The sequence below is a fragment of the Trypanosoma brucei genome, chromosome 7 (genome assembly GCF_000210295.1).
Source record: "Trypanosoma brucei gambiense DAL972 chromosome 7, complete sequence".
Classification (NCBI taxonomy): Eukaryota; Euglenozoa; class Kinetoplastea; order Trypanosomatida; family Trypanosomatidae; genus Trypanosoma; species Trypanosoma brucei.
In genome coordinates, this window is record NC_026740.1 from 828,946 (window position 1) to 855,899 (window position 26,954).

General features: G+C 49.3%; 13 protein-coding genes across 13 annotated transcripts; all 13 read left to right on the forward strand.

Annotated features, from left to right (window-relative positions):
• Nucleotides 1-595: 595 nt before the first annotated feature.
• Nucleotides 596-1,759, forward strand: TbgDal_VII3360 (hypothetical protein, conserved; the record flags this gene model as incomplete). Its single annotated transcript, XM_011776372.1, has 1 exon — nt 596-1,759. One exon carries the CDS (start codon nt 596-598, stop codon nt 1,757-1,759), a length of 1,164 nt encoding a protein of 387 aa, XP_011774674.1.
• A 525-nt stretch (nt 1,760-2,284) lies between these two features.
• On the forward strand, nt 2,285-3,781 carry TbgDal_VII3370 (hypothetical protein, conserved; the record flags this gene model as incomplete). The annotated part of the gene is made up of 1 exon (XM_011776373.1): nt 2,285-3,781. One exon carries the CDS (start codon nt 2,285-2,287, stop codon nt 3,779-3,781), a length of 1,497 nt encoding a protein of 498 aa, XP_011774675.1.
• Nucleotides 3,782-4,251: 470 nt separating this feature from the next.
• Nucleotides 4,252-4,647, forward strand: TbgDal_VII3380 (hypothetical protein, unlikely; the record flags this gene model as incomplete). The annotated part of the gene is made up of 1 exon (XM_011776374.1): nt 4,252-4,647. One exon carries the CDS (start codon nt 4,252-4,254, stop codon nt 4,645-4,647), a length of 396 nt encoding a protein of 131 aa, XP_011774676.1.
• A 356-nt stretch (nt 4,648-5,003) lies between these two features.
• Nucleotides 5,004-6,293, forward strand: TbgDal_VII3390 (hypothetical protein, conserved; the record flags this gene model as incomplete). Its single annotated transcript, XM_011776375.1, has 1 exon — nt 5,004-6,293. One exon carries the CDS (start codon nt 5,004-5,006, stop codon nt 6,291-6,293), a length of 1,290 nt encoding a protein of 429 aa, XP_011774677.1.
• A 715-nt stretch (nt 6,294-7,008) lies between these two features.
• TbgDal_VII3400 (hypothetical protein, conserved) lies at nt 7,009-10,095 on the forward strand (the record flags this gene model as incomplete). The annotated part of the gene is made up of 1 exon (XM_011776376.1): nt 7,009-10,095. One exon carries the CDS (start codon nt 7,009-7,011, stop codon nt 10,093-10,095), a length of 3,087 nt encoding a protein of 1,028 aa, XP_011774678.1.
• A 40-nt stretch (nt 10,096-10,135) lies between these two features.
• Nucleotides 10,136-10,615, forward strand: TbgDal_VII3410 (hypothetical protein, unlikely; the record flags this gene model as incomplete). Its single annotated transcript, XM_011776377.1, has 1 exon — nt 10,136-10,615. The coding sequence occupies one exon, from the start codon at nt 10,136-10,138 to the stop codon at nt 10,613-10,615; it is 480 nt and encodes a 159-aa protein (XP_011774679.1).
• A 1,415-nt stretch (nt 10,616-12,030) lies between these two features.
• Nucleotides 12,031-13,857, forward strand: TbgDal_VII3420 (hypothetical protein, conserved; the record flags this gene model as incomplete). Its single annotated transcript, XM_011776378.1, has 1 exon — nt 12,031-13,857. One exon carries the CDS (start codon nt 12,031-12,033, stop codon nt 13,855-13,857), a length of 1,827 nt encoding a protein of 608 aa, XP_011774680.1.
• Nucleotides 13,858-14,578: 721 nt separating this feature from the next.
• Nucleotides 14,579-16,183, forward strand: TbgDal_VII3430 (transporter protein, putative; the record flags this gene model as incomplete). The annotated part of the gene is made up of 1 exon (XM_011776379.1): nt 14,579-16,183. One exon carries the CDS (start codon nt 14,579-14,581, stop codon nt 16,181-16,183), a length of 1,605 nt encoding a protein of 534 aa, XP_011774681.1.
• A 2,091-nt stretch (nt 16,184-18,274) lies between these two features.
• On the forward strand, nt 18,275-18,595 carry TbgDal_VII3440 (SmD-1 like small nuclear ribonucleoprotein,putative; the record flags this gene model as incomplete). The annotated part of the gene is made up of 1 exon (XM_011776380.1): nt 18,275-18,595. The coding sequence occupies one exon, from the start codon at nt 18,275-18,277 to the stop codon at nt 18,593-18,595; it is 321 nt and encodes a 106-aa protein (XP_011774682.1).
• Nucleotides 18,596-19,465: 870 nt separating this feature from the next.
• Nucleotides 19,466-22,333, forward strand: TbgDal_VII3450 (hypothetical protein, conserved; the record flags this gene model as incomplete). Its single annotated transcript, XM_011776381.1, has 1 exon — nt 19,466-22,333. One exon carries the CDS (start codon nt 19,466-19,468, stop codon nt 22,331-22,333), a length of 2,868 nt encoding a protein of 955 aa, XP_011774683.1.
• A 940-nt stretch (nt 22,334-23,273) lies between these two features.
• Nucleotides 23,274-23,834, forward strand: TbgDal_VII3460 (hypothetical protein, conserved; the record flags this gene model as incomplete). Its single annotated transcript, XM_011776382.1, has 1 exon — nt 23,274-23,834. The coding sequence occupies one exon, from the start codon at nt 23,274-23,276 to the stop codon at nt 23,832-23,834; it is 561 nt and encodes a 186-aa protein (XP_011774684.1).
• Nucleotides 23,835-24,438: 604 nt separating this feature from the next.
• Nucleotides 24,439-26,127, forward strand: TbgDal_VII3470 (hypothetical protein, conserved; the record flags this gene model as incomplete). The annotated part of the gene is made up of 1 exon (XM_011776383.1): nt 24,439-26,127. One exon carries the CDS (start codon nt 24,439-24,441, stop codon nt 26,125-26,127), a length of 1,689 nt encoding a protein of 562 aa, XP_011774685.1.
• A 454-nt stretch (nt 26,128-26,581) lies between these two features.
• TbgDal_VII3480 (hypothetical protein, unlikely) lies at nt 26,582-26,932 on the forward strand (the record flags this gene model as incomplete). The annotated part of the gene is made up of 1 exon (XM_011776384.1): nt 26,582-26,932. The coding sequence occupies one exon, from the start codon at nt 26,582-26,584 to the stop codon at nt 26,930-26,932; it is 351 nt and encodes a 116-aa protein (XP_011774686.1).
• Nucleotides 26,933-26,954: the final 22 nt, after the last annotated feature.

The window sequence follows — 26,954 nt, forward strand, 5'->3', positions numbered from 1 at the left end:
GTGTCACCATGCTCTCTTGTATGACTCTCTTGTTGTTATTTACTTATCGTCTTCCTCCCCCTTTTTTTTTCTTCCTGCCGTCGCCACAACATCGGGCGACTTCGTTTATGTTTTGAAGCTCCCACTCTTGGGCACTGCGTCCGTATCGAGGCATTGTCGAGCAGTTGTCCTGGGGGTGACACCCTGGAGGTTCATTCCTCGGTTTAGGGGACTTTTGTTAGTAAGGGAGGACACCTACGTCAGTTTCACGCTGAGGAACTGGTTGTGCAAAGGCAGCTCGACTAGTGACGACGCTCGAGCAAGCGTGATACGCAGACCCGGTGTCTCGGCATCAAGAAAAAAAAAAAGTCAATACATTGAAGGGGAATTGTGCCCAAAGTACATTTGTTTCTCTTTGATAATACCTACGGAGAAGGTCTTGTGCATTTACCCTGTTGGAAGAGAAGTGTGCTACACTTGTGCCAACTCCAATTGTACCGTAGAAGGGGCAGAGGACTGAGAGCAAAAGGAGGGAGCCCAGTCGAGCGGTTTTAAATTCTGTTCGGCGGGTGCATCTGACGCCTCACTTTCCCTATTATTGTTTTTTTTTTAAATAATGTTTTGTTTCTTCCAAAACCGCTGGGAGTCGGGTCTTGGTGCCCATCTAACCGAGGAACTCATTAGTAGCGCATTCAGCGATTTTGCGCCTTACGCGGGGGCGGAGCAGCAACAGACACGTTTCGTCCGCCGCCAAAGCGATGGGACAACCACCAGAGTTGCTTATGGGGAAGATGGGGGGTGGTCGGTAAGCATGGGAAATCCTTACGCTGGCGGCATATCTTTTGCAACGACACCAGATTTACTCTGTGATATGCAACTGCGCATACCACTGAAGTTGGCTAGGGATGTTGTGGAGCAGAATAGCGAAAGGGGGATCATTGGCAGTGCCGACAACAGTGAGGTGCTTCCAGTTTCCAGAATCTCCCTAACACCCATAACCACACCCTACGATAGTCGAAGTCCTTTTCAGTATTCTGTGCCCCCTCCACTTGGTCCCACGGGTTGCTTTGGCATGGTGGAACTTTTGTACTCCTACGTGACACATGTGTATGGCGCTGGTTTACGGGTTGGACCGTTGTCCCTTCGAGCGACGGCTTCCCCGGGAGGCATGCCCTCAATAGACAATTCGTATGTGAGTGCTTTGGGCCAAACTGCCTGTCTCGTAGACGGTTCGTGGTGCGCTCCGTTGAGTGCCTTTCCGTCGTGTAACCTTACAGTGGCGCTGCAGCACCCCTTTATGGCCGTTGAGGGTGATACGCTTGCAGCAATTTGTTTGGAGAGTTCGGCGCCAAAAACACCAGAGGGACAAGGGTGCAATAATTTTCGTCTTCTTGTTGTGCAGACGCTTGCAACAAGTAATAGGCAAAACAAGCAGAATCCCAGTGATTCTCACTCGCATAGCTTCAGTTCGGTTCTCAGGGGCGACAAAAACTGGCGTGAGCTAGGCACACTCGTTGCTGTACAGAAATCATTTCGCAACCAACGCTTTCGACTCAGTGCTGCTGCTATGATACACGACCATGAATTAGACTATGAAACCGCAGCTTTGGCGGATGTAACAGCCATATTTTCTAGACCAACGGTACTGCGGTTGGGTTTCAACAAAGCCCGCCGTGTTGCCATGGGTATAGCGACAGAAATACTTAATGGACTTACCCTTACATTGGGTGTCCATTACACAGCGGGGGACTTGCGGTTTGGACTTGAAGCCGCCCTTTAGCGCCCGGGAGACTCTACTCCAGTCTGTTTTTTTTGTCGTACCCTGCCTATCTTTTCCCTCTTCCCACACATGCATACGCATATAAACCTGCGCACGTGTCTGTTCATTGATACTCTTTGGCGTTGAGAAGAGTTCCTTTTTTTTTAAAAAAAACCCGCTTCTTCTATTCTCTTCTCTTCTGCATTTCCGCCCCTCCCTCACCTTCACTAAATACATTCGTTTCACATGTGTTTTCTGATCTCTCGGCACATCCTCTCTGAACTGTCGGTGTTCTTTCCTGTATGTGGCTATGCAGCAACCAATAGGAACAGCGGGAAAAGGGGTGAAGGAGGATATCTTCAACCATTTCCCCTCTCTAAGTTATTGAAAAAGCAATCGTGGCACAACAAACTGACACGCGAACAAAAGTGAGATTAAAGGGAAGGAGAGAGTTAATAATAAAAGAGGGTTAACCGTTGATCATATACTTTCATATTCGTTGCGGGGCAAACCACACTTTGGGAAGCCGTACTGTGAAGAGAGAAAATGCTAAGGACAAATGGTAAGATTCTCAATGGCAAAACTCCCAGTAACGTGGTAGCAAAGCCCTCGGGGGTAAAGAAAAAGATTGTTAAGATAAAGTCGTCCTCTGCTCCGAAGCCTGTGGAATCTGCACTGACGGGAAACTACGGACGTGTCTTGTTTCAAATGGCGATATGTATCGCAGGAATTTATGTATGTTTTGGTTTTTGGTCCATCAAGCAGGAGCGCATTATGACAAAACCGTACGACGCCGTTGTGGTTGTGGGAGGTAATACCACTGTGGTGTCGACGAAGTTGTCGACGGTGTTTGTCCTTGGGTTGGTGCAGGTGGTAATGGCAGTGGTGGTAAGTTGTGTACTTCTGCTGGCTGAGAGACTATATGCTGGGAAAAGTCAGAAGGCGGAAAAGGAAGAGACACAGAAGCCTAAACTGGAGAAGAAAAAAAAAGGAACCGTGAAACCAAAGAATGGAGAAATGGTGAACAGAAGGGAAGACAAGAAGGTGGTTGTCGGACGTACGGCGAGCAATAAACCAAAGAGGAAAACGGAGGAGGACAGCACCGCTCTCTCGACAGGGGCAGATAAGGAGTTGGAAGCCAATAAAGCGTTTCGCAACGCGGTACTTATTGGGTTCACCAACGGCTTTGCGTCCATGTTGGGCTTCGCGGCGATGCGACGGTTGCCCTACCCTGTGGTCCTCGCAACCAAAATGTCGAAAATGGTTCCAGTGATACTCGTTGGTTTCTTTTGGCACGGCACACGATACTCGCTGAGCAAGTGCCTTGCCTGTGCCCTCATAACAGGCGGCAGTTTTTGTTTTTACATGCTAGGAGAAGCTGGTGACGAGAGTCAAGCGCTAAAGAGTAAGACACGCAACAGAAGCGAAGTTGTGAGCTTGTTTGGCTTCGTGTTGCTGTTTGTCAACCTGTTGGCTGATGGTTTCACAAACTCTACACAGGATAAACTGGTAAAGGTGCACGGCTGGACAAGTAATAAACTCATGTTTGTTACGAATCTTTCCACAGCTCTGTGGATTGGCGCCGTCCTGCTGCTCATGGAGTGCCTTCAGCCATTTGCCACCGCGTACCTCAGCATTAGTGAGCCCGTCACATTCTCCCCTTCTTTTGCGGCGTTTCACCCGTTGCTTCATCGGCTCGACGAATCGTTCAGATGGTTTCTGAGAGATGTAGCACCCTTCAATGACTTTTCGAAAACCATGGACTTCTTCAATCGGCACCCCGAGGCCTTGTACGATGTCACTGTAATGAGCGTACTGAACGCAGTGGGACAGATGTTTATCTTCCGCACTATTTCATTGTTTGGGAGCCTCACCCTGACGGCGCTGACGCTGCTTCGTAAATCCTCAAGCGTTGTGCTGTCTATTATTGTCCACGGTCACAGTGTGACGCTGGAGCAGTGGTTTTCACTGGCTGTTGTGTTTGCTGGGGCCGTATGGGAAGGGCTTATTCACGCCCGCAAGGAGCCTGTAAGTAGTAAGTGAGGTATTAATTCCAGAGTGAGTTGAAGGTACATCACTACACTTTGTACACAATCGGGTGGATGTATGTTTGCAGTTGTTTGCGTCTGTGTGTGTGTGTGTGTGTGTGTGTGTGTGTGTGTGTGTGTTGTAGAGATGCTTGCGAAGCCGGCTGAAGGAAGATGTTTTATCTACACTAGTCTATACTCCTTCGATTTGCAGTTGCGGCGCATGGGGAGGGAGGGTGCGCAACTGAACCGACTGGTTTGCACGTGGCTGTACTCACCTGTGATGTGACTGTTGGTTTTTATTATTCCTCCTTTTTGTGGTGCAGTTTGTTTTTGGGTCGTTTGCTCCGTCGTGAGTGAAAAAGTAATTAACCGCACCCAACGGGCAGGCGCAACCCTGGGCTTCCGCAGAGGTGGGGCATTTTAAAAGGGGGGGGTGCCACTCCGCGTGAGTGTGTAGACGCAAGGCGTTTGGCTGACTGTTCAATGTCATCATCGCGCTTGAAAGGTGAGGACGGGGTTGGAGGGGAAAAAAAAAGATTGGAGGTCGGGAGCCTCCTTGTGGAGTGCCCTCTTCTGATGTTTAAAGGTGTGTGTCGGCGTTACCGAGTGCATATTATGGTGCCCGGTGATTGTGTATGTTTGCATCTCATCCTACCAGCTTCAACTATCAACCACTGTGTTGCGCGCCTTGTAGTTGTTGACGTGGGGACAACTCATGTGCGCCATCGTGGTCGTGACGTTACCGCCGCATGTTTCTTTTCTTTTTTTCTTTTATCCTTTCCGGTGACGTACCCGCACGTGACCGATACGATGTTTGAGTGCGTATGCGCGAAGAATTCAACGTGGATACCAGCTGCGGCTCACCTCCACGTGGAGTGAAAACGCAGGTAAATAACTTCTTTGTTTATGTGTGGCGGGCCTGGAGGGGGAAGTGGAACAGTGAAGCCACTGAGAAAGAAAAGTGATGTTTCAATTGAAAAGAAGGAGGTTGACAAATTAGTGGATTCGGAATCGTTCACATCCTCCAGGCACCGGGTTCGCCGCCGCGAATGGACACAAGCCGAAGGTGAACAGCCTTTCGGAAAGCTAAGTTTAAATCCAACTGTTTGTACGCTCTTTGATGTGAAGATGAAAGAACACTAGACATATACACATGTGTGTATCTTTTTTCTTGAACTTTTTGTCTCACTCTTTGACAACAAAGAAGAAGGGAAAAAGAAAATAAATCAAGAGTAATGGCAGAGGGAGTACCGGCACCTTCTTCGTCATTTGCACAGAAAATGCATCAATTGTTGCAAATCCGTGCGGAGCGACAGCCTCTCGCTGAGGGTTACATGCGCTGTCCACTAAACCCTACACATCAAGTCCCCATCGCCGCCATAGTAACGCACCTCTCAAAGGCACACCAGCAGGACTCGCTTGACATTGCACCCGATGCGATGTATGGCGTGAACACGCGCTCCAGGCGCAGTGAATTCCTTAAAGAACAACTTCAGAGGATGCAACCTGTGGATGAAAGTGATCTTAGCGAGAGCGGTTATTCTAATCACCGAAGGAAAAGGTACCGGCGCAGTTCGAGTCAGTCCTACAGTTCTGACACGGGCTCATCTTCCTCCTGCTGCTCAAATGGAAGGAGCAACGTGTCGCGACAGTCGAACTCCTCTCGAAGTAGCGGGAAGCATCGCCACTATGAAGAAAGGCCGTACAATAATAGAAGGAGGGAGGAGCAGCCTACGCAACGGTCCTTCCATGGGAATAACACAACAAACTGGCACGATCCGTCTAACGTTTTCAAGAGACTCTTGGGTCGTTACCCCTTCGGGGCTTCTATCAACAAACAGCGTCTTACAGAGTTTTTAATCGGTTTTGGTCCTTTGCAGTCGTTTAATTTTTTGGCGAATGGCACTGAATTTGTGGTGGAATTCGAAAGTTCGGTGGCCGCCTCTAAGTGCTTACAAGCCGCCACGCCTAACCTTTTGATTGACGATGTTTGTGTGAGAATGTACCCGGTACCGTTACCAAGCCCCGGAGTTGCACCCGAATTTTCTTACGGGGGTGCTGAAATAATGCGGACCCCTCCACCATGGCCTGATGATGCGGCGCCTCCAACTGTTGTCTCGTCACTTCCAGCGGCGCAGCAGAACCAACCGTGGCCGCCTACTGACATAACACCTTCCGTTGCAGTTGGGGTTGGAGTTGGGAGCAAATCAGTTGGTGTCCCTGTGCTGAGTAATGTGGACGACCTTGTAGATGCTTTCACATCAGTCAGCAGCGCACGGATAACGTCTAACACGGCAATACTTTCGTGTGCTGTGAGGACGACGTGTGGGAAGAATGTCACCACAGAGGACATATGGAAAGAATTATGGCACTTTGGTGAGATGAGAAACATTTTATTGGTGGGGCCGCGTGTTGTAGTAGAATTCTCGGATGGCAGGGGTGTGAGGAGGGCAACCCAGGCAATGGAGTTGGAGCCGGGTAAATTCAAGTTCTGCAGTTTATTGGGCGAGGGTGAAGGCCGGTAGGTTTCGCAGGGGCGCGTGCGTTCCGCACTCATTCGGGCGATGCCCAGTGCGGCACTAATCCCTGTGACGGTGGTCTTCTCAGTAATCACGTTCGCCGAAGCAACGAAGCACGAAAGGCTTTTGTGTGTTGGAGGGCCAAGCTAATCTAATGGAAATAATGCGCGTACATCTTATGGTCGACGACGTGTAACTTTTTCGCCAAACCTGCGGACGTGCGGAAGAAGTCGCACACTCCAGCTTAATAAATGGGGGCAAGGGGATGGGATGAAGATTTTTTTAAAAAAGAAATGAGCGCGGCACGTATACCGTTCCCTCTTTTTTTGTTATTGCCTTCTGTTTTCTCTTTTCTGCTACACGAAGAGGAGGGAAATGATCTAAGTCGGATGGCACATTAATCTCTTCTATTTATTTCAAGCTTTCTTTTATTTCGCTGCCCCTCTTAACGTAACTGTAGGGTTTGGGAAGGCTCTTTCCCGTGGTAGTGGCGGGGGCGAAGTGAACAGCGAAAAAAAAAGAGGGAAGTGTTACAAGTGAATCAAAGGGCCAGGTAAAGGGCCCCGCAGGTGACAAAATAGTCACTGTATTTAGGAAGTGCGTCTGCGTTTTTGTTCAAGATATTCTAAAGCATACATATATATATATATATATATATATTACTAACTCTTCGATTCCTTTCCATTTTCCGGACAGCAATTGCCACATACGCCGAGTCTCGATGTGGAATGAAGTTAGCGCTAGTGAAGTCGAAGCCCTTCTAGGCGAGTTGAGGGACATTGTCAGCGACCCCGTGGTTATGTCTGTCACAAAAAGTGGAGAGGACAAGCAGCCAATCTCAGAAGAAAAGACGAAACCCAAAGCCGTGGGGCGTGTGGGTTTCTCAACGTACGCCGGTGTTACGGAGAGTAGACGAACAGTTGTTCCTCTTTATGAGCGACTTCCACCCATCACCCCGCCTGTTGTCTGCAGCATACGGGATGAATTAACCATGTCTGGCGCAGACACGTTGCGTAAAGGGTTTCTGCTACTGCCTAACCTCACTGGGGATGATGAGGGCATGCCCCAACGGCCGATGTCGCCCAACGAAGTGCGAAGGCTTTTGTGTTGTGCGGAGAGTTCTGCACGAGGCGGTGCAGCGAATAATTCTGCAACCTCACCGACTGTGGGGGAGGGGGGTGACGTTAAGGATAGTTACAGGGAACCCAACTTTTTGCCCATCATGTGTGCGAGACATATTTGTCCTGGAGGTATTGTACCCCGGGCACGTTGGGGCCATACTTTAACGGCTGTGCAAGGACACAAGCTCGTGCTATTTGGTGGAATGGACTTAAAGGAAGGTGATACGTCGGACCTTTTTGAATATGACGCTCATCACGTCGTGTGGGACCCCGTGCTTGTTGCTGATGGTGTAGGTCCGACACCCCGTACAAATCATGCTGCGTGTGCCGCTGAGGACCGCTGGCTGTACGTTAGTGGGGGGACAACTGCCCGTGGAACAATTATCCTCGGTGACATTTATCGCTTTGATACATGGACTCATGAGTGGAAATGCCTGTGGGAGTACAAAGGCATCGGCACCAGTGCCAGCAATAGCACAAGCAAGAATGAACCCACACCTCGTTTTGGACATTCAATGTTACATCGTGACGGCCGGTTGTACATTTTCGGTGGACGAGCACTCAAGCGCAATCACAGTGGGTCACGGGGCGATGCCGTCACGTGCATGGCCTCCGCTGATGTTTACGTTTTTTCGTTGACCAGTGGTAAATGGAAGAAACGCATTCAAGCTGGGAAGGAAAACACAGTGAGTGATGAAGCCAAAGCACCGGGGAGCGCGGGGCCATGTGCCTCAGAAAGGCAGGAAAATGAGAGTGCCGTTGAACTACCGCCTACGCGCCCCACTGTGCGGTTCCATCATGCGGCGTGTATTATGGATTCCACTATGTTTATTAACGGAGGTATTGACGGTGACAGTGTTACATTAGCTGACACATGGGCACTCAATCTCAAGGAAGGGCGATGGATAAGATTGCACGATGGAAGTACAGCGGATGCTCATCCACGAGAAAAGCATCATTTATTTGCCTGCGGCAGTTGCTTGCTTGCGGTTGGGGGTTGCAGCGCTAGCGACCGCCGTAGCTTAGTCTCTAGAAGATGCCGAAACTTTGTTGCGGCACTGGCTCTTGAAAGTGAAAACAAGTTGGGTTCTGTCTCATGGTTCCCACTGGCAATGGGGAACGCGGCGGCGGTGGTTCCAAACAGAAAATCGTTTGGTGCGGCCTTCAGTGGGGGGTTTGTGCACGTGTTTGGTGGCATCTGCGGATGCGAACCGCCCTCTAATACGATGGTACGTTTTCTTGCGGCAGATGGTTACTTTGCGACAGACTCTACAATGGTTCCCTCTTCCTCTGCAGGCAACAAAGAAGGCGCTATTTCCATGATGCGTTCTGTGCGAGAGAGTGGCGACTTTGTCACGTATGACGCGTATATCCTTCCACGCAGCTGGGATGGTGATGTAGAAGTTGACACTGTGGCCAACAGGCCATTTGGCGTGCATCGTGCTTTGGTGCAGCAACGTGCTCCAAAGTTTTGGGAGGATGTTCTGCGCTGCCGGACAAGCGTTGCGAAGTCTATCATCTCCCCAACTGCAGATGCGTCGTCCCAACTGGTTAATTTTGCATGCAACCCTGGGTTAGCGGAGAGCGGTACCGCCGATAATCCCACTGTGGGCTCTTGTAATCGCGCCGGTTGTGATGAGGAGCCCAATCAGGCGCATGTCACTGCGTATTACACGGAAGGGAATTCCCGTGTCCAGGGCCTATCAGTCTCTCTCACGGCAAACCAGTTGCAGTGTTTACTAGATTATATCTATTGGGGGGACATGCGCCTCAGTATGCTCACAGAACTGGATGACGATAACGTGTCTAATAGGGGGAGGGAGGACCTACAGAAAACCGCAGCTCAGGAAGAAGTCCGAACGGTACAGTCACTTATGCGCGCGGCGGAAGTCTATGAGTTACCCCTTCTCCATGCGCTCTGCAATGCACTCTCCTCGGGTAACATCAAGGAGCTAAGAGAAGCAAGGAAGAGATGCGGCGAGCAACTTCAGGAGGATCTGTTGCATTTGTTGAAAACCTCCCGTGGGGCTACTGCAACAGTTCTCTTTGTTGACCCACACACAAAACAGCAGGTATCGTGTTCTCTTCATCCGTTCATTCTGACTGCCTCCAACTCCTTCTTCAAGGACTTACTTCGGCCTTTACTCACCGGTGAAAAGATGGCCTTCCAAATGGGATCCGTTTCCGCCAAGCTGTGCGCAGCAGGACGGTACGCGGCCTCCAAGTCACGCCGTGGGATAGTTGTTGGGCCCGTGCCGATGCCATACTTGGCCGTGCAGCCAGTGCTCTGCTTCTTGTACACACGTCAATTGCAAATTCCGCGTGAGTCAGTCTTTGCCACGATGCTGGGATCTCGTCTTCTGGATGTGGCGCCCCTACAGGCATATTGCGAAACCATTCTTGCGCGGGAGGAGGTGAACTACGACACCGCATTACACTTTTTCTCTTTGGCGGGGAGGTATCAGGCTCCACTTTTGCAGGAGATCGCCCTACTGACGGCCGTGATGGGCTATGGGGTGATTCGACCCACCATGAGAACGGTTGATTTGTCTGAAGAGGAGGTGAAGGAAATCGCTGCTGTTGCGGAGGAATTGGGAACCGACACGTGGGTACCTCCCCCACAGACATCTACTGTCGCGAAGACACGTGAGGAGTACCAAGCCCGGTGGGATGCGTCACTGGCGTAAGGTGTGAGTTGTAATCCCCCTTTTTTTTCGTTGTGCAACCATGGATGCAAGAAGTATTACCCGTTCCTCAGCACCTACAGTTCTACGTACTGTCTTTCACGCAATATTGTGTGATGCCTTCTTTTCTTTCGAAGGGATCGCACTTTATTGGTTGGTCTCTCTGAGAGTTGAAATAAAGCAGTTGTTTTGTTGGAGGCTGAAGAGGGAATGCTGGGATTCATCTTTCCTCCCTTGTTACGCGTTGTTCCTTTATTGTTGTACACTTCTCTGGCGTCATCCTGTACATAATGCAGACAATGTATCTGTGAGTGACTTTCGGCCCTTCCTACCCTTTCTTATCCGTTGCTTTCAACGGTGTATCGCAGCGTGCGTTTTACATCTCTCTTTTATTCATCGGTTTTTTGTTTGTTTTCTTTTCCGGTCTTTCCACCCTTTTCATTCCCCTCCACCGAGTTGTGAACGTGCCCAGATGCGGGGAAGTGTTTTCCGTAGCCAATGGAATGATGGAAACCGTGTCTGAGTACATGTCGCTTGAAGTGCAGTGGCTAAGGCGGAGCACCGTGTAAGTAATTCCTTGGCTCCCTCTTCGGGCTTATATATATATATATATATATATATATATGAACACATGAATCATATCATATTTGCACAGTCTTACATGTTAATATATAGTACATGTCATTTCTTTGTGACGTGCACGCTTCAAATGCGCTTGATGGACCTTGTGGGTAGTGGAGTTTTCTAAATACACATCAAATGATTTTCAACGTTATTACATATTTTGTTGTTTCGGTTTGTTTTACTTTCCTTTTTTAAAAAAATCTCATACTTTAACCGGAACTTTATTTACGAAGCAGTGGTTCTGGAGCGCGCGGCAAAGTTAAGAGTGAGAAGTGAAGCGCTAGTATATGAATCGGAACGGAGAGAGACGACAGATACAGTTCAAAGTGAAGGAAATGTAAGTAGGAGGCAGGGAGAAAATTAAAGGAAGTGTGGTCTATTGATAACTGGGGACAAAAGGAAATCGAAAGAGCAAACGATGGGAAGCAGACAATAAGCGCGGGTACCTGCGTGCTATGAATGACTTGCTTCCCCCCAAAACGTACATATCCTGCTGTCATTTCACTGTCGGTGGGTACTTGGCGGCTTAACACCGAAAGATGTAAGTTTACCGAGTACGAGAGAAAGAAAGGTTGATTGGCGACAAGAGGATGTAAGAGGAATGGAGAGGAGGAGAAAAGTAGAGTAAGGGATAAGTGAGAGTGACGAAACCACGTTGAATGATGTCAATGAAGACAGATGTTATCCGCGCTTGTGTTATGAACACGACTGCCCGAAACCCTCGATGTGTGTTTTATCCTTTTTTTCTTGTGCATGTATGCCTTGTTTCCCATTCATCCACTTAATAGGGTAAATTTGGCCGTTTATACTTAAAACTATCATTAAAGTCTGTCCATTTGTTCTCGATATGTTTGTCTATTCGTCACGTCTTTCGGTTACGGAGACCATCATGTGGTTCTCCCTCAAGTTCCTGACCCCGTTCGCCACCACCGGCAATACCCCATTTCATACGTGTTGTCAAGACAAAATTCAGACGCTGAGAAATAAAAAAAAAAATTCGTTACAGGCGTTTTAGTTTTGGACTCCTGCGGGTACAAATCGGAAAAAGGGTGAGGTTGAAAATGTCTTTCGGAGGAAAGGTCGTGTAACCGGCACTCCAGCGGCCAGTTTTTTCCCCCTCTTGTTCGTTTCCCCTCTCCATCCCCCAACATGTACCTGCCTTCATGTGGCATTGTTGTAGCCCTTTTCAATTTGTTCACTCCCCAGCGACGTTCTACATTTTTGTTTGACGTCCTGCATCAACTACCCCTCATACATCTGTTCTCTTTTCTCATTGTGCGCATTTGTCTCCTCTGTTGAACTAAGTGCCCAGTTATGACGGGGCCAACGCGTGCTCTGTTTCTGTCGAGCGGAATCAATTTGGGCCGACTCCGCCTGGCGGAGCAGTTCTCCTCCATGAATGGATGGCAGTCAAAAGAAGATCCCGCGTTTGACGCTTATGTCAAGGAGCGGAGGCGAAAGGAGAACTACGAGGCCTTTGACCAACGTGTCGAGCGGGGCTACGCCGCCGCCGCGAAGCTGCACAAAGCAGAGATTCAAAACGCCGTGAAGCGGCGACTGAAGTCGAGTGGAGCGAAGTTTACGGCAGAAACGCTACGTGAGATGAGTAGTGCCGTAACGGAGCGTCTGGCGTGGTTGCGTGACGTTTGGGCACAAATCGATGCTGATTATCGCAGTGGCGATTCAGCCCGTCAGGAGACGGCTGCACAGGAGATTTCTGCGGCGTTGCGCGGAGAACCAAACGATTACATGCGATGGGTGTACGAGACGAAGCGAGAATTACGGTTTGCAGGACCCGTTGGTCGTCGTGCCATCCAAGAAGAGCTGCAGGCAGCTGAACTACCTGAAGTTTTGGACGAGGAGGTGAACCGCTACCACGATCTGAAACTCAACATGATGGAAATCGAACGTGAGGTGAAGGCCAAATATGGTGTGGCTGGCCAGCAGCACTGGGCCGAACTGCAAGCAGCGAAGGATGAAGAGTACATACAGAAGCTAGATGAGGCCGCTGAGGTTTATAAGCAACTTCTTGATCAAAGTGCTAGATTGGACGAGTCCCGCCGGTCGGAACTGCAACGGAGTTATGTAGAACGAGTTCACCAGGCACAAGTTCGTTTTAAGGCAGCCATGGAGCTTGAGGGTCAGCGTGAGCAACTCATTGAGGCTCACCAGGCAATGAAGGAAGAGAGAATGCGTACAGAGCGTGAAAAGAGACGGCAGCTGCTACGTGAGGCAGCGGAACTTCGCGCACAAGGAAAGAAGAGCGCGGACGTTCTCACCGCACTGAAGGAACGACAACTCGATGCCAATGCAAAGCGGCAAGCTGAGTATGAACTAAAAGAATGTGAGGACATCCTCAAACGGAAGTCAGAGATGTTGGACATGATTGCTCACTTTAAGCATGATGTCGAGGAGCGGGAGGGACGTGAAATGTTGCAGCGTCAGAAGAGTGATGAGGAGCGTCAGGTCAACGTTTTCGGCTTTTACGAGGAGGTGGGTGTCGAGGACGGACTTTCCATTAGCAGTGAAGGAACCACTTCCCAGGGTGGCTCCTCTGGCCTTGGCACTGTATCAACTTCTACCTCGTGTGCTAAGAGTGCTGATAGTAACAGCAGCGCACAACCATCGCAAAAATTACGGAAGGAAGAACTGTGGAAGGTAATCAACGCCGACACGTACGAGGACCCGTTCCGCACTGTTCACCAGGCTCGTTTAGATGCCGTGAAAACTTATGATCCCGCGTATGCCCGAACCTTCCCACTGAACCTTGTCCTCGGCCGCAAGTATTCTAGGCAGGGTGCTGGTGAAATGGCTGCGGGTAATGAGACAGACAAACAGATTCTGCAGAAAGGAAATAACATTCTCTACAGTTTCCAATGGGGTCTCAACAACGGCACTGTGCACGACCTCGATGCTGACGGAGGCACGGATTACTTCATGGATGGCGCATTTCATGTGCGTGATAAAGAAACTGGCGATATTGACTGGCGCTACGAGAAGAAGAGGGGTGGTCCCGTGTTTAGAGGACCTAAATTTTATCGGCTTGGTGCACAGCGTGAGGCGGCAGACCCGGGTGAGCGGGCCATGGATCCCACTCCATACACTTCTACACCACGGGAACATAAGTGGCGTAGCAGCTAAATGGAGGGGGAATACATGGATGCAACGAAGGAGGAAAACGACTGGCTACGGTGGTTAGGACGTTACGTTGGCACACTCTCTATGGTTGGCGGCCACAGAGGGAACACCTCCCGTTGTTGGTTTCTAGCTATCACTTTAGCGTAGTGACGGGGAATTGTTTTGCATGTGGTTTCACGTTGTTTATGAGTGGAAGTAGTGGAGGGGGAGGGGCGCACTAGCAGGGTTGCCTCATCCTTCCTTCACAAACAAAGAATTCTTGCGTTGGTGCTGATTCTCATCAGAAGCAGCGTACTCCCCTCTGCATGTGTCCTCCCTTTCTCACAGAGCTATCTTGTTTGCCTTTTCTGTTCGTTTTCCTACATCAGTAGAGTATTAGGGACGCCACACCGCTTCGTCTCCGCTCTCACTGCTCGTACTAGAAGCAAAGCTCATCGTTTAATAACCTCATACAATTCTCCCCTGAAACCCGAGACAACTCCGGAAACACAAAGGGGGAAGAGCAGCCCATACATTGTTCTCTACAATTTCAGACAACGTGGCTCGGAGTGGTGATAGCCTAGGTGGTGTCAGCCGCTGCGCCGCTGCCCCATAACAGCGCGGGAGGAAAAGAAAAGCTAACGTGTATACAAAAAGCAAGTAACCGTCTGTGGGACATTTTCCATATATACATTTGCTTTCAGCTAAGCATAGGAGCAGTTTCTTGCTGTTTCGCTGCGCCACAATGGCGAAGCGCCGTGAAGTTGCCGATGATAGCGATGTATACGTGTTGGAGTTTCAAAAGAACTACTCTGACACTACCCGACAATCCCTGATTGTTTCAGACGAAGTGCCTGACAGCACTTTACTATGGCGCAATATGGTGATGTTCACACTTCTCAAAATCATTGGTTCGTACGATTCAGGGGCCTTCAGTGCTGCTGTTGGAGCTGAAAATGGCATTGCTGATGAATGGGGTCTCACGAATTTGGAGCAAGGAGCGCTTAGCGCAAGCGTATTTTTGGGATGTATGGTTGGCTGCCCGCTGGCGGGTCATCTCTTTTCTCAGTACAGCGCAAAAATCGTACTAATTCGAGTGCTCGTCCTTCACATATTTTTTACCTTCTGCTTCGCGACTGTTACGGTGTATGTCATCTCCATGGTGTCGCGGTTTCTCATAGGTGTAACGTTATCGTTCATTTTCGTATATGTTCCCGTATGGGTTGATGACTTCGCCCCGCGCGACCGGCAGTCCGTTTGGATGGCGTTGCACAATGCAGGAGTACCCGTGGGTGTTCTTGGCGGATATCTGTGCGGTGCCATCCTTCCTTCATACACACGGATAAGCTGGGAGTGGGCTTTTTACTCCAAGTGCATCTTTACCGTTCCGGTGATTGTATATTTCTTACGTGTCGATCACCGATCTGTTGACAGGAACAGCAGCAGGAAGAGTAACGTCCAAGGATCGCTAGGCATCGGGCACGGAGGGAACGGTTTGCCAACCAACGGTACAGAATCGGCAGTGAGACGGGGAACCGAAAATGTGTTTGACAGGTCAAGCGGGGCCAGAAATCTCGTTAGTTCGGCATGTGATGCCGTACTGCATATATGGAAGACCGCAGCTGTGCTCCTTGGTAACATTGAGTACACCTGCAGCGTGCTTGCTATGTGCTCCCTCTACTTTGTTGTATCGGGTTTACAAAACTTCATGACACAGTACCTTCACGCGGAGCCTTTCAATGCTTCCATGAAAACCATCATGGTTGGGTTCGGTACGGCGATTGTGGCATCTCCCATCGGCGGTGTGATCACCGGCGGTGTGCTTCTCGATCGACTTGGGGGTTACCAACAAAACACGCGGCGGGTTATGATATTCACCACCGCATGGGGTGCCGGGGCCGCTTTTTTCAGTGTCTTATGTATTTTCGCTGGAAGCACCAGCGCACTTCTTGTGCTCATGTCGCTGATGCTTTTCTGCGGTGGGGCGGTTGTGCCATCTGGAAGCGGCCGAGTGATGGCTTCCCTTCCCGATACCCAACGACCTGCAGGTGCCGCGCTTGCACAGATGGTGTACAACTTAGTTGGGAACTTCAGCGGCCCACTGGTGTGTGGTTCCATCGCACAGTGGATGGGCGACCTGAAGTATGGCATCCGCGCCGTGTTCTGCTGCAGCGTCATAGGGCTCGTTCCCATGGTGATACTCCTATTCGCAGCTGACAGGCACCCCAGCGGTGTATGTGCTATGTCAAGTTGCGGCCCCGTTAGCACTGTGGTGGAGGAGCGGTTGGAGGTAAAAAGCAGTGGCGTTGTTGTAGAAAATGGGAATGATGACACTGTGGATGCCAAGTAGGCAAGTGATTGTGAAAAGGAGTGATGAATCATCAGATGGCATCTTGGCTTTGCTGCTGTTTTGTGGACTTGTTCTCCAAATTGTGCAATAGAGGACAAGGTGAACACACATACATCCCGATACGTACATGTTTAGGGGTCTGTGCTCACTTGTGTATGTGCCTGTGTTTAGCGCTTTATATTTAAGCTTCCCCTCCTTTCTTTCTTTCTTTTTTAAAAATTTGGGGTCGGTATACATCACTTATTTGTTTATTTATCTAAGCACCTCCCCATCCGAACACATACGTACACAAACACGCAGTTACTTCATTGACCTGAACGGAATACAGGTATGCAGTGATTGATCATCGCGCTGTGTGCGTGTGTGTAGGCGAAAGCCGTAAAAGTGCCACACGCTTCCCTCTGCCATCTCCCGCGCGAATGTGGTCGATGAATGGCGGAAGTCAAACGGGAATGGTAGACAAGAAAGGAGGGAAAGGAATTGAACGATGGGTGTAATGCTGAGGATTGCAAAAAAAAAAAAGAAAAATAATGATAAAGAAAAACAGGTAGGACCGGGGATGGAGAGAAATAACAGAACTAAGGGGGGTATAGTCCCGCTTCAGTGTTGTGATACTGTTCTGACCATAGCTGTGGCAGAAATGAAGCAACGGTCGGAGCGGTGGGAATCGTTGGAAATGGGCTATGATAATTGACTGAGAATCAGGAACGTGTAGGGGCACCTTTTAATAAATTTATACGAATGATGAGATGAGAGGAGTGGGTGAGGGCTCCCTATGGTCGTGCATCCGGTTTTAAGTTCACTCTGTTTTGGATTACACTTTGTTACACACGCACATGCGCGCAAATAATCGTTTGTGCATTTTTTGGCAAACCCGCCCATGGGCGTGTGCGTACTTGTATATATATATATATGTACTAATAAGCACCAGTGTAGCGCATATTACACACGAGTACAGGCGGACGCGTGCGTTTTGCGGACTGGTTTAAAATAATACCTTCAGCGCCCTAGCTATGTCTTTGGCATGTATCCAGAGGATGGAAAGAAGGCAAAAGAAAGAAAAAAATAGGAGTGAAGTGTCCGATTAAATATAAAGGGTTAATCATATTTTTGTGCGAAGCGTAAGGGTTGATGGAAGGCGCGGAACATGTGTTGCAATCCTCTTTCCTATTACCATTTCGCCCCTTTCTTCGAATAAGAAGGAAAGAATTGAAACTGTGGTGTGTGTGGAGAGGGGAGCGGTATTCTACGGAGGAGAAAAGGAAGGAACGACAACGACAACAAGTTGGTTTGTAGAAAATGCGCGAACGGACACTGGTCTTGTGCCTTTCGTTTCATTTTTTGTTGTAAAGGGGAAGGGGGGGATGTATTAACTAAACCTCATATATACAACGTGTGGTGTAGCGGCAAGGCGCCATGATCCACTTTCGGTATTGTTTGTATTGTTTTTTCTTTTGAGTGTTCGAACGTTTCCATGTTCATGCATACTTCCCTTTGACATCGTAGCCGCTTCTTTCTCTACCTTTTTTGTGTTCTTTTCTCGTGCATGTGCATTGTGTATGTACGTATGCATGTGTGCGTGCGGTTTTTTGCTTGGCGTACACATTGTCTGTATATTATTTCACCTCTTATTGCGATTCGTTCTTTTGTGAATCCAGCTAATCATTGTTGTTCTTCATCCTCTTTTTTTTAAACTAACATTATCACACACCCCTTTTTTCTTTGTGTACGGTGGTGACTCGCTTCACAACGGTTATCCACTTGTGCAAACAAACGGGAAACATTAAGGAACAACACCTAGGAAAGGGAAAGGAAGACGAATAGTAATAATAATAAAGGCGCTGGTAATAAGCAAAGGCCGACCGGAGAAGCAATTTATCCAATCGGTTAGTTAGTGAGTGAGCGTCTTGTCGGCTGGCTTGAATTACCAAACAAGCATATTGGCACGCAGGAGGGTACGTTGGTGGCGTATAATTACATCTATTTTAGTGAAAGGAGGGAGAAACGGGAGTCAGTTCGTGATCTTTCACTTGCTGTTTCTCTTCCCTTTATTTGGCGTGCTTGTACTCACTCTTTACTTGAATCAGTGCAATGCCCGCGGCGGAGTCATCGACGCTCATCGGCTTTCTTCAGCAGCTGCGTGGGACGCAAGTTGAGATTGAGATGATGAACTCGACCATTGTCACCGGGGAAATAACATTCGTGGAAGCCAACATGAATACATACATGCGTCATGTGAAGATAACGGCAAAGGGGAAAAATCCCGAAATGGCTGAGACGTATATGGTTTGTGGCAGTAAAATCCGTTACGTAATTCTTCCAGAGGCAATGAATACGGACGATGTGCTTGTGAAGGCTGCGGCCGCGAAGGCGAGACCGGGAAGCAAAAGGACGGAGCGATCAAATGAGTGAGTGTTCCTGCGGCCGAGGGACGGGACTCGTTTTTAAGGGAAAGAGCGTGAAAGTGAAGGCACACACGAAGGCGCAAAGAGAGGAAGGGAGCGAGGGAATTCCTCTTTCCAGAGATGCGCACTGCAAAGGAACCCCTCCATTTCCTGTTTCTCTCCTCGTTGCCGCTGCCGTCATGTTCTTTTTTTTCGGTTTCTGGTACGTATCTATGACTCCAAGGGGAGCAGAAAAAAGAAAAACAAAACCGACCAACACTTTGGTGAGCTACTTTCTCATTACTTCGTTTGTGCCCCTGTGCTACTGTTTGGCTTCTCCCATCACAGACATACACACACACATATATATATATTTATATATATAAATAGCGGAGCTGTCGTTCACTACTATAACACACTTTTTCCACTTTTTTTTTCTTGACAACTCATACTACTCATTGCAACGTGTGTGCGATGGTTGAAAAAACTCAACACACCATCGCGAAAACAACAATGCAAACATTACAATGACATTTAGGGGCCAACCATAGTGTATCATTACAGGACCACTGTGAGGAATTATAGGAGCCTAGAGATACTCTAAACGAAGGGGAAATAGTGACACGTTGCTGTCGTTGGCACACGCCTCCCCTTTTCATTGTGTTATCACAGACACCCACGCGCGTACTTAACAAAAGAAGGGGGAGAGAAACGTACCTCAACCGTCTACTATTACATCTCGTAGGAGTGATAGACGGGTACATAGATTAAGTAGATCGATAGACATATATTACTCACCGTCTCGGCCTTTGGGGGCCTCCTCTTTAATTTTTTAAAAGTTCTTTCGTCGACTCTCTTAGTCGTGTGCGCTCCGCTTAATTCACTTGCAGCGGGACACATGGACGTGGCAGCATTACGTCGATTGCAGCATCGCATGGAGGCGCGCGGTAGGGCCGCCCAAAGTTGCGTTGTGAATTGTGACTACAGTAGACCACATTGCACCTGCGTGCCGCGCCATCAGCATGATGAGGGAGGAGGTAGGGATGACACCGAAGTGGCGACCGCTTCAAATTATATCGACAAGCAGGGCAACAACGGCAATAACTCCATAGTCACTCTCAGTGGCGCCGCGCGGTCGTGGCTGGTGCAACGGCTGGAGGACATAGAAGTAGATATAACGGGAGGTGCTGCGCAGCACAGTCGGGCCGTCCCGTGCTGCTGCAGTTGCTGTCAAGGTTACCATCACAGCTACCATGAGCCAAAGGTAGGCTCCAATGTGTATGCGGGATGTTTAAATGGGAAAGGCAGCGAAAAGGGACAAGCGGCAACACCGTCGGTGAGTGAGGTACGTGCTGATTGTATTCAGCAACAGGCTGATGGCTCTCCCACCGTGGTGGATGGGCGCATCAATTCCTCTTCACCAGCTCCACGAACGTACGACGTGCCGACTCTTAGGGGAACTCAAAATGTGCTCAAACCTGCCAAATCATCAAAGTTGCTACATGCTTTACTCCGGAACGCGCAGATGGTTGCAGTACCAGCAAAGGCACGAGAGTGGGAAAACGTCCCCGAGAGTGAGCCTGACACTCCTTCGCGTAGCGCAGGTTCAACGTTGGAAAGTGCCAAAAGGGTATTCAGGGAACGGAAGCGAGCTGCAACCGTGCCAAAAACACATAGTGCTACCGAGTCTACCCGTACTTCTACCGTGCGGACTCGATCGTCGTCGCTTCTACCGACAGATAGGCAGCATCGGACCGCAACAGAGACAGCAACAGAGGGTTATTCCCAACCTCCGTCCGTTACTGTGTATCCCCACGTCAACCGTGAGGTGTCTCAGCGTCCTGTTGGGGTTAGTCCAGGGGATGCAGCAACCGACACATCACCTTTAAAGTCCGTTGTAGAGCGCTCGGTGCAGTGCACACCGTTGGTAACATCGGCATCCACCCAGCGAGCGCTTGCCCTTTCGGTTGCTATACAAACAGAGGACGTCGCCGACCCTTCGCGTTCGTTTCCAAAGGGATCTTCGGGGTCCCTTGTGGGGAAGCAGTTGCAGCAATCATCCTCGACTAGCACTAACGGCCCTGCTACTCTCTCAGCGGAGGTGACGTCTCTGACATCGCGGTCAGGAGCGTCGGAGTCTCACGAACAAGGTTCAGCAGGACGACATGTTTCTAACACAAAAGCAACGACAGCAACGATGGAACCGTCACCAACTGAAGTTATTAACGCCCTGCGTGAGAAATTGCTGTTAGAGAAAGCGGATGCGTACGTACGTTTGCTGGAGCAGCAAGTGAGTGGAGAGCTTCATACAAAGGGCAGAGTAGAGGAGGAAGAGGCGCACGCTCGAAGTCACAACCAGGAGAGGATTCTTTCGTTACTTTCCCGCCTGCACCAGGAAGACCGAGAGATCATGGAGGCCTTGTATGACGCCGTGAATGAGAAAGAGACCTTAGAACAACCCCGCAGTCTGGTAGCATCCTCTCTTCCTGTTTCATCTCCGTCTGTCTCCGCTTCCGCTTCCGTGCCTCCTCCAGGGCAGTCCTTCGGTGATGTTTCCCAGGAGTCGATGCAGACCTCAGCGCGGCCGGTGTACGGTAAAAACTCATTTCCAGAAGAGGTGTTGGCCGCGTATGAACAGTTTTCAGCGGAACCGTCACCGCATCCTAAACCGCCAGCAGGCATGACGCCACTGACTACAGCGGGATCCCCACAGACAGAAGTTTCACAGGGGAGCATGAGGGCTTGGGTCGACAGATACTTCAGCGACTCTCTGGACCCGCAGCACCGGGCACTCCTGCATCACGTTCTTCTTTCGAGGGAGGCGGAAGTTCGACGTGCTGAAGCTGCGGAGTCACAATGCAGGAAATTAAAAAGCAGGCTCTGCACCGCGGATGCACCGTCGTTGATGTTAACAGAAGGATCAGGGAAACATGAAAGTCAGAAACTGAGCGTCCCAGCCGTTTCAGGTGGAAACGAGGAGGAACCAAAGGTACCCGACCTCCGACGCGATGGATCGGGGATCAAGTCTAGTGAGCTGAGTTGTTCAATGCCACCACCGGCCCCACCACGAACTGAAAACCTCCCCAGTCGCGGCAACGATCAGGCGGTGAACGCTTGTGGTGCTAACCCTTCCGCTACTTCCTCTTCTTCGAGGGCGGTAAACGAGGAGGAACTGCAGCGCTGGAAAAGCCGCTGTGACGCTATTGAACAACAACACCGCGCCAGTGTTCATCGATTAGCGGAGCTACAAACTTATATTGAGCAGCTGCGGCGCGATGCTCACCAAGCGGTCGTAAAGGTTGCGACTGCCAGCACCGTTACAGTGCCCACCGCTCCCAATCTCCCCACCACCACGCTGCCGCAGCCAAACGAATCGACTGTCCAAATGTCTTCCGTCCGTGACATGTGGTCTCCAGGGAGCGGCCCCACGAGAGGCGTGAGTGATACATTGTCTTTTACGCAGCCACCATCCAGCACGTGTCAACCCCACTCGACAGTAGCGCCTCTGTCTACTTTTGAGCGGCCTTCCAAACCAGCGACAGAAATGGGACCCCTTAGCGGCGTGACTCCTCCCACTTCCCTTTATCCCACTTCTGTTCCTACTACTACCACCGTACAGACGTCTACTGGAAACCGTGAGGCAGCATTGCAGATGCTTCGGGAGGAGTTGGATGCAGAATGCTCTCGGTTTGCTGATGAATCACGCCGCTGGCAACAGTTTGTGGAAACCCAGAGAATTTCTTTACAGAAGGGTAAGGGTGGCTGAGTCTGGCACCCCTGCTGTTTTATACGTGTATCACTTTTGCTGTTCTTTGCCGCTGTCTCTATATTCTACCAGCATCGTCACTGTTGTTCCCAGTTGTTGCGGCAAATCTTCCCTACCTCTTGTATAATGATAGGGGAAGGAGGGGAGAGTAGACACGTATAAACTAGGAATCAAAAGTGGTAGTTTCTTTTTTGCCAGCGGACAAAGGCTATCGAAACATACGCCCCTTTATAATTAAGCATAGAAAAGAAACAAAAAGGAGGTTGCTTGATTAAGTATCGGTCTCTTGTCTCTCTTTTATTTGTTGTACCGTGTGCGTCCCAGTGGGTGTAGTTGCTATTGGCAGGCAGGACATTTGACTTTTCAGATTTTTCTTCCCTTCTTTCGTTCGTCCCTTCCCTTCCACTCTTCCATTACACATTTGACTAACAAATTAACACGGCAAACGCTTCTCGGCATGCCTGGAAAAATATTTGTGTTAATTAGCCCTTCAATCGCGTGACCTGTTGATCTTCCCCCCTTTCTCTTCTCTACGTTCCGATTTCTATGATTAGACTTGAGGTGGTGCTCGTCGCATTGTGGACAAGGGGGTTGTAGCGGCTGAAAACCACACCGGGCCCGTTTGATTTTTTTTATCGAAACAGTTTTTTCAAGAGCGCTGCCTCTTCGACCGCTCACGTGCTTGGGCTAACACCGGAAAGTTAACAAAGGCGACTGTGGCCGTAGGAGCGGAACATTAACTTCATCTTCCTCATCGTCACGCGCCTATTAGGCGGTTAAGAAGTCTGAGGGGATCCAGTGAAGTGGCAACAGCATTAATAATAGTGGTTTTTACCGATTCTTTCTGTCGTACTAATTTAGCATTGGTGGTTTACCCAATCGCATTCTTTCGTTTTTAGTTAACGACATCATAATCGTGTGTGTGGTAGACATTCAGACGATGAGCACTTTATCATCGTGGCTCACGGGAGGTAAGACAGGTGGAGGTAAGGAATCCGAGAAAGAAGACGCAGCAGCCATTGCTGCCAGGAATGAGTTGCTCAACGTCATAGAGGGGGCCCCACCATTGCTAGTCAGCCAGCAGGTGGACCAGTTTGCTTTTTTACGCAGCAACGCAAGACACAAGATTGCAGATGTGGTGCTGGCACTGACAGCATATACCTTCAGTGGGTTCATTCATATGTACGGCCAAAGCACGGCGCTCACTACCCTCTCCATGTGGGCTGCAGGGACCACCTTCTTTCTTAACATGCAAGTACGAAAGGTTTTTGAGTTGGAGGATGAGACGAGACGGAAACAAGCCGTGATTGACATGGGTTTGCAGGAAAAGAATGTTTTCCAGCTAGAAGCTGTAGCCTCGTGGGTGTGGATGCTTTCCTCCCTGCAACAGTTTAAGATGCACAAGCGACTGAAGTACTGCGGGTACAGCAGCTGGACAGCGCTTTGTTGCTGCACTTACTTCACCTTTCGTCACATGTACCAGATGCTTCTCGAAGCGTAACCCCTCCTTCCCTCCTTCCACCCACCCGCTCATCCCTCAAAAAAAAAAAATGGTGATTTTTTTTTTTTGAGCAGGGGGCGAATCTGTGGGAACGGAAAAAAAAAGGTAAGAAAAGTATTCATTTTGTGGAAAAGAAATGGGCTGCCACAATACTCGGGCCATTGTTCCCCTCTCAGACACGCAACCACAGCTTTTTTTCACCTCTGTTCACTGTCATCAGTTTGTTATTTTGTCGAACGACAAGCGTTGTTTGTCACACATGCACGACTACGGTTACTACTTTCCGACCTAGAAGTTACTCTTTGCACCATGATCGGATACCGCTGGTTACCTTTTTCAGGTGTTTTGTCTGTAATCATGAAGTTTTCCCTCCTTTGTTGTTATTATTACTATCTTGTTTTGTTTCGAGGTGCCACAGCGCAGTCATAAACGTAGGTAAAGGCTTACTTGAAGGCAGAACATCGGGTGTAGAACCCTCACGCACTACGTAAACCCGCACAGGTAGGTTGAACATACGGACTTTTAAGCACTGCATATTGAGACGTATATAATACACGGTTAATTTAATATATTTTCTTCGCGGTTTACCAAAACCATAGGTGGGATGGTGAAAACGGTGTCGTCGTTGAATTCGGTGGATAAACTCTCACATGGAACGGTTAGTGAATCCTCATCCCGCGCGCAAGGTCAGTGCCCACAACGTGTGTTGCGAGAGTTGAGGGACTACTTGAGCATAACACCCCACAATGAGGCAGACGGCTTAACAGAAGCATATCTCCTGCGCTGCTTAGAGGCCACCGAGCATTCCATTCCGAAAACGGTACAACTTCTAAGGCAGCGGCGTGTATTTGAGCAAACTTTCCCCACCATTCGGCTGACACCCCAGGTTCTAACGGCTTTACGTAGTGGTGCAATTTCCACCATTGGCCGGGACCTGCAAGGCCGACTTGTACTGTATATCCACCCAAAGTACTTTAAGCAGGACCCGCTAGACGAACAGGAAACTCAGCGCCTATTTGTTATCGTTATGGAGTACGCCCTGGGGTGTTGCACAGCGAACCAAGCACCTCAGCAGGTGTTAACGACAGAGTCTCCACGTGTTGTACACACAGATAGAAGGACTTCTGCTAGTGAAGTGCAGAAGCAACAAATTGTCGTCCTAGTAAACGAAGAAGGCTCCTCGTGGCATTCTAGTAATATGGCTCTATCTAGGGCAAAATCACTGCTTGCGCTGTTGACAAAATACTACCCTAGGTTGGTTGTGCAAATACTTCTTTATCAACCATCGTGTGATGTTAAGCTGTTGGTGAAGCATGTCCTTCCGAGCGGCCCGGCAGCGTCAGGTGCACTGACTGCAGTAGAAGTGGTGACACCGAATCATATTCAAAAGTATATTAGTCCCACAACACTTCCTGAGGAACTCGGCGGTACAAGCAATTTTGTGAGCTCCTCCTCTTCTTCCGCATTTGCCGATGCCGCGCTCCGCCACTGGTTTCTGGAAACGAGTTACCTTCTGACGGAAGATGCCTCGTCACGACCCATCTGGAAGTTGCCACCGTGCACAGTTGCAGCAGCTGGATGGTCGAACCTTCTTGCTCGTGCCTCGGCTGCGGCTGTAGCAAAATCTGGGACAACAAATTACGTTGCAATAACTGACGGTAATGAGGGAGTGGATTACCATGTAGATCCGCTCAGCGGCGAGGTGAACAGGGAGCAACTCCACGCGCGTGTGGATAACTGGGTGCAGGAGTCCCACGTGATGTACTCTCGATGTCGCGGTCAGATCCGGTGTTCTAGCGCTGAAGCGGAAAATGATGACGGCGGCGGCTCGATCCTCTCCGATGTGCATTTTTTGTCCTGCCGTGAAGCGGAGTTATCGACCTCGGATGTATGGTTGGGTGTGGATGGGTTTAACAGCGCAGCAGAGAGGGAAGCGTTGCTCAGGGAGCTGCAGAATGAGCGCAATCGCCGCTTTGCGATGGAAAAACAACTTTTGAACAGCCGAACGAGCCTTGGCACCACCACCCAGTTGGATGCGCAGGTGACCGAAAAGATAGAGGAAGCTCTGAAGACAGCACGTGTGTCGCTGAATATGTTAGTTATGAACGTTGTTGCGTGTGCGCAAGAGTCTGAAGCCTGTGGGAACCCTCCTACACTCAGGCAACTATTAGATCTCACCCTCACAACTATTGAGGGTGGAACGAGTGAAGTGCAGAAAGTTTCAAACATGAAGTCACCTAAGTTGGTGAAAAAAAAGAAAGAGGACAAATCCTCCTGTTGTACGGTAATGTGAAATTAAAATTAGACTCTTCACTCTTTGAACAATTATTATTATTATTATTTCAAATTAATCGGTGCTGTTATCAGTGTCAGAAGTCGTTTTTTTTTTTGCAGTTTTTTCTTCTTGGTTTTCCAGCGAGCGCGATAGGGCAGTAGAGGTTTGCGTGCGTACGTTCTATCTTTCGTTTCAACATTGTGCAAAGTTTGGTGTGTTTTTTGCGGTGGGCACAACTAATATTATTCACGTTGCCGAGAGAAATTAAAGGAAATGGTTCCTGTAATCGGTGATTCTCAGCGCGGAGCGAAGTTGTGCTGCTGTCCAACTTTTACTTTTTCCTTCTCCGTGTGTGGGTCTGGGTGAGTATGTTACGCAAGGTAGTGGGAATATCGATTGTGGCAAGTTGTTTTATTCTTCAATCGTTCACTTCCCACCACTATTTTGCACTCACCCGCTTACTGTCGTAGCGATGTCTTATAAAGCAGCGATCGTGTTTTTTTTTTTCGTACCACACTGTGACGCGAAAAATGTCCTCTTTGCCGTTGTTTTTCCTTTTTTTTTTTCAGAGTCTGCGGGAAGTCGTGGGGCGCAGTGGTGGGTTGCCTTTGAAATTTTAGAATATGAAACCGTGAATCCGCGGCTTCGTTATTTTCGTACGTATACGTGTACATACGTGTACATGTCTACATATGAGAAACATCGAGTAACGTTGAATTATTCACATGTTTCTCTTGTCTCATTGGGTGTGAGAATAACGGCGCCGCGCCACAGAGTTGTCACACCTGTTATTTGTTCCGTGATGCTGCCATTTTTGGTGTGAATCCCCTCTCCTCTACTTTCCC